The 13,655-nt window shown below is 39.1% G+C and overlaps 1 protein-coding gene across 2 annotated transcripts in view; it reads right to left on the bottom strand.

Annotated features, from left to right (window-relative positions):
* Window positions 1–4,277: 4,277 nt before the first annotated feature.
* The window catches only part of syt16 (synaptotagmin XVI), a 45,401-nt gene continuing 36,023 nt past the window's right edge, over window positions 4,278–13,655 (bottom strand). For both annotated transcript variants that reach the window (XM_005949340.3, XM_014329966.2), the window contains exons 5-7: window positions 11,191–11,652; window positions 10,891–11,080; window positions 4,278–10,720 (exon numbers count right to left, since the gene is read on the bottom strand). In XM_005949340.3, coding sequence (XP_005949402.1) covers window positions 10,407–10,720; window positions 10,891–11,080; window positions 11,191–11,652 — 966 coding nt within the window. In that variant the 3' untranslated portion in view covers window positions 4,278–10,406. The remainder of the gene's footprint in view (window positions 10,721–10,890; window positions 11,081–11,190; window positions 11,653–13,655) is intronic.

The raw sequence follows: 13,655 nt of genomic DNA, 5'->3' as shown, positions 1-13,655 counted from the left end.
CTACCTGCAACAACTGGTCCCTTTCTTCTTCTGGTCATTTTCATCTTTGTTTAGTTAGTTTGGGTCACTTTGTGGCATTTCTTTAAATTTATTTAATGTGTCCATATTTTTATGTAACGTTTTCTCTCTTTTTAGGTATTTGACTCAGTTGGTTTTTATATTTTTAAGTTTGTGTTAGATTTTTTTCATGATTTCAATGTATTATTTTAAACAAATAAGCGTGTATTATTTTGCCATGTATTAATACCAATTTTATTTTCAGTAATTTTATTATTTGAAAACTTTCCTTTCTACCTTTGCTGCATTCAGTCAATGGTTGTGATGCACACGGCCACTAGAGGTCATGTCCAGTTAATGTAATCTATGGAAAGGTGTGAGCTATAAACATTAACAGAGCAGACTTCTGTCACATCACTCTTAATTCCTGGTTGAGAGATGTTGGTTTGCAGGAAGAGACAGAAGGTTTGATTACCTGCTGCCGATTGGGCCACGGCCGATTCAGCTCTCAGACCGGAGTTTAAATCAGAGCTGATCTGATCCTCCACATCGCCCTCAGACTCCTGCTGGAAAACATGCACACACAGACAAATGAGTATCAGCAAGGACCAAAACATCAGCACACAAACAAAGAAGCTTCACGTTTGATCACATTAATCTTTCGCATTCTTCACCTGGAGTTTTTGTTCTATACATTGTCATTTGCATCTAACAAGTGATAAACCTGCACAACATGAACTATGAGTTCATGTTGGGGCATTAATAAAACATCTTTCAGATGTATACGTTCCCACACTACAGCACCCACACACTGTATGTGCAACGTACAATGTCTGATCTAATCCTTTAATGTTGTTACACGATGCTGCATTTTTGGCGAAATGTATCTACAGACGCTGCTTCCAAAATCCGCTCATTTGAATTTAAGAGAGATCAAAAGAGAGGAGGAGAGATAAAAGGGTTGAATGCGTGCGCATGTGTGGGTGATGTTATTTAAAATGCCATAAATCAATCATAAACACAGAGTGGGAAGCTTTACGTCGTGAAACATTCACACCGGCTCCCCTGAAGCTGCTGTGGTGACTCACGCAGTTTCTATCGTCCAACTGCATCCCGAGAATGATGCATGGTGATGGATGCATAAGCAGAGGGAAAGAGAGAGAGAGATGGAGGCTGCGTGGGAAGTGTGTGTCAGTGTGTTTGTCCGCATTCTGCCTGCTGTCTTTTCTTTTGCTGAAAATAATTTCGCTAAAAGCGGAATATGTTGGAGTAGGAGGTCAGGAGTTTTACAATCTGAAGAATATTTGGCAAATAACAAAAGCTCTTTTTTAATGACTTGCATCAAAAACCTTTTTGCCAGCTGAAGTCAACAGTTTGCAGCTCAGACAGACACAGGTACTAGTCTTCTTTCTGAAGCAAAAGCAGCACTTGAAGATGTGAGTATATTTAGGATTAAAAGAGAAAAAAAGAGCAGCTTCTGTAATAATAGTGAAGATCCCTGCATTTACTAACATCCCTAAAACACTCCTAAATCAAGATGCCAGTCCTTCATCACATAGAGTTTAAATATTTATATTATTATTGTTCAATGAAGAGCATATGCATTGTTTGAACTAACCTTTCTCGTTTATTTCAGTTGATTTCTACCCGAAGTAAAAAACAAACAAAACAAAACAAAAAAAACACATTTCAATAAATAAACAACTTTAATGGACACTTTAGGGAAGAAACAGCTGTTTTCCACCAATACATTAATTATAATTAAGCCACGGGTTCTTACCTTTCAAAAATTTTGTCGAGCAGCAGTTTTTAAAGCCTCCTTTCCTCTGCCCACCGTGATGTCCTTTCCTGGGTGCCTCATCCACCGTACTCACAGCGATCTAGCGCTTCTCCAGCTCGCCTGCAGTCGCAGCCTGTGTGGGTTCAAACAGAAACACAGACGGGCGGACGTGCGCAGAGCTCGAGCTCCTGTCGGGGTGAGACGCTCGCTGCTCTCCAGACTCCTAAAATATCCCGTTCACAGCAACAGGAGACAACACACTCCGCTCAGCGCCTGCCCTCATTGGTCCTGGCGGAGGCAGATGTTTTCTGTTGCTAAGAAACAGAGTAAGCGCGGTGATGACGTTCCAGCATCAGTCCAGCCGACGTACGGTTTTCGCGCTTTTTTTTTTCTTTTACCAGCGCATGTTTACCAGCGCATGGAGAAATGAAGCAGTGTGGATCAGAGGCGAGTTTTAAAGGTTTCACTGGGAAGAAAGACACGGACAGTTTTAAATCCAAGTCCGTTTGGTTTGTTTGGCATTTTGTGTGTTGTTAATGAGTAATCCGATCGTTCAGTCTGACGTCACTAGCTGTGTCTGGGCCTAAACTCCGCTGCAGGTCCATATATCAAATGATCACTGTGGCATTACTGAGAGTTGAAAAACTGTCTAAAGTCTTTCATCTTTAATAAAATGATCAGCGTTCTGCTCTACCAGGTGTAACAATTGAGTTTAACATCCAGGCATCCATGAAAACGGAATTTATGACATTTAACGGAGTTAGAAGTTAGCAGGGAGTTAGCTCGCTAGCTTCTATCTAAATACAATATAGCATGTCCTGACTGCGGGGTTTTGGAAACAAATTAAAACGTACAGCTCTGTTATCACTTCCAACATAAATGAAGACAGAAAACTAAACAGCAGTGACGTTTGTAGGGTTACTGAAGTTTGGCTAGCTGGTATATAATGATGTGCTACGTGACCGCTAGCGACACAGCTATGTTAGCATAATATAAACAAGCTAACTTTTTTTCCACTCGATAAAAGTTAACGTGAGTGTTCTCGGTGGTCAGGAACAAATGTAATCGCATGGCAGGATGCTGTAAAAGGACCAAACTTCAGCCAGGAGAACAACTGAGATAATCCATCCACAATACGAGGTTAGTCATTCATATACTGCTGCATGGGCTGGGCTGTAGTTACATCCTAAGGTTTTAAAAACTGAGCTTAAATAAATGATTAGCGGTAATAAAAGCCGAGGGAGGTCAACGGTGATCACTGACTTTTTTTAAGAGCTTTTTGAGATTAAATAAAAGAAAATACAAAGCATTAAACATGTTAACAACACAAAAGCCATATTAAATGCAGACTACTTTAGACCCGGAAGTAGGATTCGTCACGTCATCACTTAATAATCGGATAGAGATGGAAACCAGTCAAGTAAAGTTATGGGGCCATGGCCCTCTACCCCACTTACCAAGGAGCCAGACGTGATTTTTTATTGTTTTTTTCCAGGCATTTTGTGTCCCTGTGGATGTTTTTTTGCACTCTTTGTGGTTGTTTTTGGTCGCTTTGAGTGTATTTCTTTTGCATCCCTCTAAACATTTTGTGTCTGTTTGTGCTCATCTTGCATCTTTATGGGTGATTTGTGCCTCTTTATGACTGCTCTGTGATCATATAACAGCGGTATGCACATGAATATGGAGAATGTGTGGGTTTTTGTTACTGGAGTCTTTCTGGGTTTGTAGTTCATTCATAGTTTCACTGAAAAAACGAGATCTCTTGAATTTATGTAAGCATCTTGTATTTAATACAACTGCCTCATGTTTGAGTGACTTGTGTTAATTTCACTCAGTTGTTTAAGTTGCTGCCAAAGCAAATATTTGTGTGCAACAAATGTCCACTTTTGAATTAAGCCAATCCTGTTTTGTTTGCCTGCATGTAAACAGTGTGGTGTCGAGACCAAAATCTAGGCTGTATTTGCCAAAATACAAACTTCAAAACTACCTGACATCCATTGATGATTCAGTGTCTTTAAACCAATCCACTTTTAGTAATAACAGGCACACAGAACATTAAGTTTCAGGTCACTTCAAAGTCATAAATGTGTACTATCAAACCCTTTTAAGCTAGACTTACAAAATAAAACAAAGACTCTGTGAATATGGACTTGAAATAGATAACAAGCTACAAATCCATATTTGTGGGTTAAGGTCCTTGTAGAGCAAAATTGAGTATTTTAGTCTAAATAACCCAAAATGTGATGTCCACATATGTGGACGCCAGGTCCTAGGAGGTTAAGCTATATTCTGCACAAACAAATACAAAACATAAGATGCTTTCTTCAGTCTCTAATCCACTCTTGATTTGCTCTTGTCCTTAAGCACAAAGATTTAAAATTCAATCACAGTGACGTATGTTTTTGTTTTTAACTACAAAAGCCTAATTTTCAGAATTAAGACATTCAAGCCATGCTCACAAGTGAGGAGAGGACCCAAGAAAACAGATGGCAGGCAGACGTTGCCACAGCAGGGATCTTCTGGTTTTTATTGGCAATGACAACTTGGTACAAAAAGTGCTTTCTGGGTGCTGCGGGAGCTCAGCATGCACAGCCCAGACCAGGGCTGCAGAATAGTCAGTGCAGGATCAGGATCAATGTCCACTGTCTCTTTACAGGCCTAAAATGCCTTATGAACTTGACCTTATACAGCTATACTTCTCAGGGAGGCCAGAGACAAGATAGAAGTTAAGACACATTGCTTTATCTTTGTCTCGTGGAAATGTAATGCTATTCAGTTTTTCCCTCCCAGTTAGCCCAAAACTATGGAGTCAGCTCGAGATTTTGGAGTGAATGGTGTGAATAAAGCATCACATTAGCCTTATAGCCTAAACACCACTGAGGTCAGGTCTAATTGCATGGAAAAACATTGTCTTTAATCAGTGTGAGTGCCTCAAAGCAGACCATGACAAAACCTGCCAGTACCTAAATATAACCACTAATCACAGGAATCTTAAAATTATTAATTTTAAGCAAAGTTTTACTCTAATTATAAAACATGAAAAACAATACCTGGATATTTTAAGAAATTACAGTTGCATGAAAAGATTAGTTACTTTCATGTTTGTGTCTTAAGAGCAGAGCTAGACCCAGAAGGTGATCAGCCTAGCGTAGCGTAAACACTGATAGTAGCAATATATAGCTAACCAGACTTTGTCCACAGAAAAAGATAAACCCAACAACACTGCTATAGTTTGACACACTTACACCATATGTGTTTAATATGCACAAAAACAGTGATTTACCATAAAAGGTAAAACTATGCTATCATAATTAGCATAAACTATGCTGTCTCCCAATTCAAACATTTTTTAAATTAAGCTAGCTTACCTATTTAAAAAGTACGTCTGTTCTCGTTTGTACAAGGCCAATGTGGGCAATAAATCTGAAGAAGCCAAAAGTAGATTTAATTTAAAACTGATATTCTGTAAATGTTCTAAAATTGAATTTGCTTAAAGCATGAAATAAAACGTTTTGGTCTCGGTTTCTGAAACTGTTTCATCCCTCTACTCACTGGCTTTGCAGTTGTCTGACTTCAGCCCTGGTCAGGGCCTTGACAAATAAACCTTCCAGGCAAATGCAGTCCTAGAGCAGCATTCACAGAGAACAACAAGGAGGCTTCATGCAGTTGTGTATCAACTCTTTGTCATGGTGGATATGTTTCATCTCAAAATATTACAGGCACTTCATCAGTATTCCATCTGCAGCACAATCTGATCACACAATCTTTTTCACATCTGTAATACAACCTGGGATCTTGAACTGGGCATGCAGATATATAAATACAATCCTGGGATGTATTTAAAAACATTAAACATTTACTATTTTTAAAAAATATAATAGATATGATAGATTCTATACAACAACTCAACATGCATAAAATATATATAATCTGTGCAGTAAATATAATTCATGTCACTATTCACACTCACAAGTACGAAGCCGGCTGAAGAGGAGTGCTGATATTATTTTACCCACTGCAGAGAAATGCTTCTTCATGGGGGATTGTCAAATTTCTCTCTACATACTTTAAAATAAAACTGATTATCAAATGTTCGGACTCATCTGCCAAAGATCATAGTAGATTAGGAAGAATAAATACATTTAAGGATGCGCTGTGTCATCACTAACGTTAATGCAACAAAGAGGATTTGGATACTTTGGAAGTAATTAATAATCCCAATCTGGTAGAAGACACATTTTTTAGGAATTCTAGATAGCTGACTTAAAAGGAAAAACTTATCTTTTTGCTAAACCCCTAAATTAGTTAATTGTCAATTAATTGTAATTGTCAGTTCAGTGCCTTTTGGACAACAAAATGTAAGTTTAGATGATTTAACAGTTGTGTTTTTAGATTTCTTTCCTTTTCAAAGTGAAACCTTACCTCACTATGCTAATTCTCACTATATTTGGACAGTGTTGGTTCTTTGTTGAAATAATGCCCTATAATTTCCATGTCTTCTTTAGCTAAGAAAGATACATATGTCCGATCAATGTCATGTTAGCCTTACTCTCAAAGAGCTAAATTACAGAGGCATGTTATCACGTATGCAGTCATTACAGCAGTTTTAAGACCCTTTGGTAGGTTTTTCATTTTCTATGAATCACAATTACTTGCTTCTTACACCCAAATAAAGTCCGTGATTTCCACATATATAAAAACTTGTACATTCTTCTCAAAAACATTGTTATACTTTTCAAAATGACTATTAATTTGAGAAAAAAAATAGTTCAATTAAAAATATTTATGGGCGAATCGCAGCTGTCTGTATCAAACAAACATAGATGGGATTTGGTTGGCTTTGTCTTTAGAGGGTTTAAACTGAACTACGTCACAGTGTAGAAAATAAAAAAATTATCTGGATGCCTATGTAAGGTAACTGCAGCACTCCTAATCATCATCCATGCTTCGTATAATGTACACCTGAAGTAGTTGTCATTACGCATCTACAATCTTAGCATTTACAGCATTTACAGCTTGGTTCCTGTGCTAAATTGATACAAAATGAGTCCATTCACCTATGTCCCTCAACAAGTGACTCATGTTCATATAAAAGGAAAAAAAGATAAAAAGTTGTCTTTCTTCTGCTGGAAACGTCCCTGAACGAAACATAACAAATCACGGAGTAATCAGAAGCTGTTCAGATATTGTGGCTTACTTTCTTGATAAGCACTTGTTCAAACGCTGACATTTCCTTTTTCTGAAGATTTACAAAAAGGTCATGGATAATGGAAAAACTAGGCAAGTATGTTAAAAAGGTGAAAGTCCTTTTTTTGGAGGGGGTATGCTAACACATTAAACACAACGAATCGGCCCTGATTTCTAATGCATGGCGTCACCTCATGGCCACCAACCTCGAGTCATTTCCGATCACAGTTTTATTAATTGCTAAAGAGACTGTGTTGTCACCTGACCAAAGAAAACAAACGCTCGAGTAAACACATCTCTGCTCTCAGTGTGCGAACCCCTGAGGGTTCAGCTACAGTATTTCTCCACACAAACAAAAATAATCCCCCGATTCAGGCTGCGCTCCTGCCTTATGACTCAAAGATGCTCAGATGGGAAAAGGAAGAGCATTAGCAGCAGCATTACCCTCATCACCATCACACTGTACGGTTTCACTGCCATAACTACCAATTAACACAGAGTGTGACTGGGGGGAAAAAACAGACACACACACACTTCCAGGGTAATTCATTGGCGGTTCTTAACAGCTGCAGTGAGATATTTAAAGCCTCTTTTGAGCTCAGCATTGATGGATGTTGAAATGAGCTTTGCCCTGTGAAGGAGACTGAGCTGAAGCCAAATAACATCATTCAGGATTGATGAGGCTCATCCCAATGGGTTTAAGAGCCTCCAGCTGCTGGTCTTCCTGCCTGTTGTAGCACGAGCGTCAGGAGAATATGAATGAGCGCTGAATGTGAATGAGACATCCTTCTTCTCCAACTGAATCAGAAAATATTGGTTCCTTTTTCAAGTATGTCACGGGTACGTGATCCTTCAGTCATATTTCTGCACTGAAAAACGCAACTAAAATGTCAGTGAGAGCTGCCTTACAATTTTAGGGTAAGCACAAAAACAAAACAAAAAAAAAAGACATGTTATTGCGGTTATAGTACCACTTGCCCAAAAACTTGTCTTGTGATCTGTTCCTTTACTGCACTGCTTAGGTCACTGTTTGAACGTAATCACCTTTGAATATTTAGTAAGTTTATATCTTGTTTATTTAAACTACACAAAGCTTTTTCACAACGCATTCACCGTGAGTAAACTTTATAGATTAAATTAGCCCTTTAATCTTATCATTTAGAATGATTACAACAGCTGCAATCCAGAGAATGTAAATACAAAGATGATAGTACTCTAGAATACTTTGGTATCTAACAAATCACCACCTCGCCACCACCGTGCTTGTTTGTGCTGAGCGGCTGTTCGGTTGTCACCAAAACGTGATTGTCCTCATCATAAACAAACATCTCTACTTTGGTCTCATCAGTCTCAAATACATTGTTCCAGGAGCCTTCTGGTTTAATGCAGCTTGGCAAAGATAAACCATACTGGCATGTTCTTCTGTTTTAATATTGATGCTCACACTTAATATTGTGCGTTTGACCAGCAGCACCTAACTGCTACTTTCCCTCTTAATTCCTACAAAAGCAGCAAGGGTGTATTTTTTCACAAAGTACTTCTGCATTTTGGCTTAATTGTTGTTACAGAAAAGATGATTTAATATGTAAATTGACATTCTTTAGAGGTTTTAATATCTAATTTTAAGAACCACCAATTTGAATGAAACCCTTTTTTATTTGAATCATTAAATTTCTGTGTGATGACTTAATTAAATTTGTATCTTTTTGTTACAGATTACATAACAATTTGCCTACAGGTAGTAAGGGTTACTGTATTGGATTTAGTATTGTCGATCATGTGGAGTTATTGGAGTAAACAATACCCTGACTAAGCACAAAAGTTGATTTTTGACCTGCTAAACAGGAATCCAAATGAGTCAGATTCGCTACTTTTTTGTCGTTTGTCACTTAAACTCTAAGAAAACCACATCAGTTTGGTTTCTGTGGGATTAGCTCTCCAGCAGCACCCTTGAATCCACAAATTACCACCAGCTTTTCCCAACAAATCTGCTTTTTGTCAGTTTCAGGACGTTTTTTGGTCAACTTTCTGATAAAGTTAAAATAAATAGAATTTATTTTTTAGTTAAAATGTCAGGTTGGGCGATATGTAAAAATTTTCCAACCAACAATTTGACGATCCAACGATAGACCATATACTCACGCAGGTGCGGAGCAAAGTAATCATGCACGGACTGATTTGCACATTTAGAATTTATACGTTTTGTTTGGAGGGAATATTTTACCGTCTCTTCTTGTTTGTTTCAGTATTACTACAGCTACTTTTTGGATTATTTATTTATTTATTTATTTGAGATGCACCAAATCACAACAACTATATCGTCAATAGTCAATATATTCGTCCAATCGCCCAGCCTTATTAAAAAGTCTGATTTTAATCCACTGAGACGGTGTAGAAAACTTTGGAGGCTGTTTAAAGAAACAAAACACAACAAAGCCCCCCTAATTAACAGATGCCAATGAAGTATAGACACAGGTAACTGACGTCATCCAATTTGAAAATAATAACATTTTAATTTTTGTGAGAGAAGCTATCCTATATTTATATATAAATTTATCTATTTAGTAATAGTTTCATTTTTTTGTGTTTACAGTTACAGATATTTGCATTTTACCAGCTAACCAAGCTCTCTAAGCTCAGTGGAAGGATGTAAATTGCAGTAACATTTCACTTGAATGTATTTCTCACAAGTCTCTATGCTTTTAAATCACTCCATTCAGGCTAGCAGTGGGATTTAACCAGTGAGTATACAATTGGTTAAACTGATGGGCAGCCATGTGCTTGTGCTCTGATATAAATGACGTTACATCATAAGATCTTAATGAAAAGATGTCTGATGTACTGCAGAGCTCACTGAACACTCACTGAATAATTTTGCTAGTTTTTGTGACCTAAATGAACTTCCTCATATAACATTGATCATTCTTGACCCATAACAAAAATGCAAATCTGTGACACTTCTGACAGGATGTGGCACTAATATTTCCAGAATGTCGAATCTCCCAATTTCTTCTCTGCAGTTTAGTTTACAGAGGACAAATGTCCTGAAGTGAAGTGTGAGAGATAACAAGACAAAAATATTTGACTTCTATCTGCCAATTCAGGAGTAAATTTAATGCCTTCAATGTCTTTTTATAGCCTAAAGTCTTTAAATATTTTTTCTTTCCTGAAACATGAATTGAAAGCTTGTATTTTAAACCGATTACAGCCTGAGGACCGATGACTTTGTCCTGCATGCTGACACAAACTAACCATCTGTGCTGGATGTAAAAATTGGGGAGATTCTGTGAATCACTGAGGCCTGAAATCTTAACCATAATAATCCACTCTCTAAATCAAGGCTTTCCTTTTCTTTTCCAAAAGCTCTAAATCTGTCTAACTACAGAATAAAAAAATATAAGAAAAACCACAGAAGAAAGTAAAGTCCTGCCCGACAGTTATTTTATGCCTCTAGCAGGACGTGCCAGCGGCAGACCTGCTGTCCTCGACCCTCCCTCATGTCCTGCCAGTGAAGCTGCTCTTCATCGCCGCTGCTGTTCTGGCCCAGAGCGATCCAACCCACCATCTCCTTGCGCTTCATGCTGCGGCGGTTGTAGATAGAGATCAGCAGAGTGACATCTGACAGCTGGAACAGAGCAACCTGGAAGATAAATGTCTCCTTGTACACGGGGTTGGGCTGACCACGGCGTACTGTCGTCTTAGTCCGACAGATCTCTTGACCAACTGAATTCAGCAGAGTCAGTCGTCCATAGGTGTCTGGACCAATGAGGAAGAGGGAAGAGGAGAAGTGATGAAGAAGAGAAGAGATTGTTATGAATGCCATTTCAGTTTGGCTGGATGTTTTTGCATGTATACAGTGAACACGTGTACCAAATGTATATAATTCGATTGTTTGTGTGTATGTGTGAGAGAGGCTCCCTGCAGACCTGGTGGCCTGTTCATGGCAAGGTTTCTGAAGTGGCTGCCCTTGATGAGCTCCACAGACATGCGTCCCGTTGTGGCATTGTAGGAGAGACCCACCAGCAGTTCAGGGACGCCACCGTGGGTCAGAGACTGGGTTGATGAGGCGCTGTCGCTCTGAGAGACGGCAGACAGGCTGAGCTGGGAGTCGACACTCTGAGGAATAAAAACAAGTGTGGTGGCTACAGATACGCTGAACAGAAACCTCCCAAAATCCTTTTTAAATTCAGTTACACCCAAAACTTGACGGCATTTTTCCTACTTACCTTCAGGTTACTTCTAGGCTCCAGGACTAGTGTCGTTTCCATCGTCCCCCCGTCTGGGTTAAGTCCTCGTAAACGCAGCACTTTCTCCCCCATCATTCGCTCACGTGATATCCTACTACCCAGCGCATACAGCCTGAACCTGATAGCTGACTTCTGCAGATCGGATGGCTCCAGGCGCGAGAAGCGAAACGTCTCGTTGAAGTGCGGGAGTGAGCCTTTCTGCACGGAGGTCTTGTGTCGCTGTTTCTTGGAGGGCAGCAGGACCACATGCACCTGCCAGGCGCTCATCCCACTTCGAGCCTTGTCGGGGATATCTCGGGCCGCAATCACAGTGACCAGCAGTTTTTCTGCGGCAGGACGGTACTCCAGGGAGAGGACCAGATCTCCACACTTGGAGATAGGAGTTCGAGGGGAAGAACAGCCTGGCTGAGACGAGACTTCGCCAAGAGGAGGTGGCTCTTCCTGGCAAAGTAAGGAGAGAAATCATCACAAACACACTACACCAACCTGTAGCTTAACCTTTTGCTAAGGAGGACAACTGCAGTCAGTGGATTCTAGTGGTAACCAGTTTATGACTTAAATAAGCAAAAGTGTGTTAGTACAAAAAAATTTGATTGTCACCTTCTTATTTCAAGGGATTTTCTGGCTTTTTATTCACCTGTCAGTCATAATAATCACTTTCTTTTAAATGTCCAGAGAGACAAAGTGAGCAGAAATGCGATCCTGAAGCATACATAAGCCCCCTCCTGCATCTCCCCAACCCCTGCAGTTAAATGCTCCCGTGCAGTCAGCAAACACAACATCGATTGTGTCAAGTGTTGACCGAGCGGGCCGAGTGTTGCTGTCGACATGGCAACCACTGGGGAGATAAGATAATCAGAGGGCTGCCGAGGTCTACTGGATGTGCAGGTCAGGAGATGCACACATAAAAGATAAAAAACATAAGAATGGACCTCCACCTGAAAAAAAGCATTAACGTTTACTGCTGCTAGTAACGGGAAGTAGTAGCTCATGCGACCAATGTAGCAGTGGGGTGGCATCAGTATAAATGTGCAAACAATAAAAGCATAACTTTCAATTTAAACATCACAACATCACAGACCTTTATTATTAGTGGCCCAAGTTAAATGAAGGAATATTACCTTACAAAGCGATCTCCACGAAAAAATAATTTCTGTTATTTTGTTTACTAAAATATGAGAATTAAGTTTTACACCACTTGTTCCTACTAATTGTTCACTAGCTGTTGTTTTTAACATATTTTTTATTTTTTATTTAGTTGAGATAAAAATAAAATCAGAGACATCTTTAATAATCCTAAGTAACAGTTTAAAAAAACTATCACAAGCAAAGTCTGTGAACTTCAGAATACCACATATTTAAATCTTATTGATTGCTATCGACCTAAAAGACGGCCTATTAGGCAAAAATTAAAAAAAACCCACAAGATTCAGACTGTTCTAAATGCTTATATCTCTACATCTCCTTGTTTTTTTATGATGGCACTGAGAGCCAATATAAGTAATTTGGTCATAGCACCCTGCTCTTAAGAACAGCAGCCCCCCATCCATGTAGTCTATATTTCAAATTTATTTGAAAGGGGCAGCCAATCAGGAGAAAGTCAGCTTAAAAGGAGAGCAGTTTCAGTTTTACAAATGCCAATTTAATGCTTAATAGTTTAATAGGAAAGGTTCCCATTAAATATACAGGTTGCTCATCACTGGACTTGCACAAGCCATGGTTTCAGGTTTAAACAAACTGTAGCTGTTGGTGTCCACACACTGAAGTAAAGGTGTGTAATTGTCACTGATAGTTTCTTCTACAAGTGAACGTTTAAAAAAAATAGCACTGGGCTACATTAAAAAATGTTCCTTTATACATTCTTGTATTTTGCCATCAAGTGTTTTACAGATGCTTTTTTGCTTATGTGGGCTTCACACGCTGCCGTGTAACAACCATATTCCATAAATACTTCTAATCAGAGTTGACTGGTGGGTGATGATGGTTATGTTGGTTACGTGATAATAGATTAATCTATTACTGATGCATGATGTGGTTTTACAGATTTAAAAAGTTTTATGGTTGTGTCTGTGGGTTCCAGACAAACCTGAAACATGAAGGTAGTATGAAACAGGTATAACGGCAGTAAACATAGCAGAAAGGGTGGTATTATTAGCAGCTGTAATATCTGCTGTATCTTTAACCACGAGCGGGGCTGTTATATAACTCTATAAATAAACTGCTAACAAAAAAAAGGCTCTCCTGTGTTTCTGTAGCTCTGCAGCCCCTCTGATCCAACCTCATTTGTTATTTATGAAGCGTTTCTAGATTTCAGTATCACCCAGTGTGTGTGTGTGTGTGTGTGTGTGTGGGGGGGGGGGGGGGGGGGGGGAGGTGTTTACAGCACAGATTGCGCCCAAATTCAAAGTGTGATTCGGTCACTAAGAGGTTGTGAATTCTACAAA

The sequence above is a fragment of the Haplochromis burtoni genome, unplaced genomic scaffold, assembly GCF_018398535.1.
Source record: "Haplochromis burtoni strain Fernald_Lab_line unplaced genomic scaffold, NCSU_Asbu1 Contig_655, whole genome shotgun sequence".
Classification (NCBI taxonomy): domain Eukaryota; kingdom Metazoa; phylum Chordata; class Actinopteri; order Cichliformes; family Cichlidae; genus Haplochromis; species Haplochromis burtoni.
Note: the sequence above shows the minus strand (reverse complement) of the source record. Positions and strands in the feature narration are given on the sequence as shown.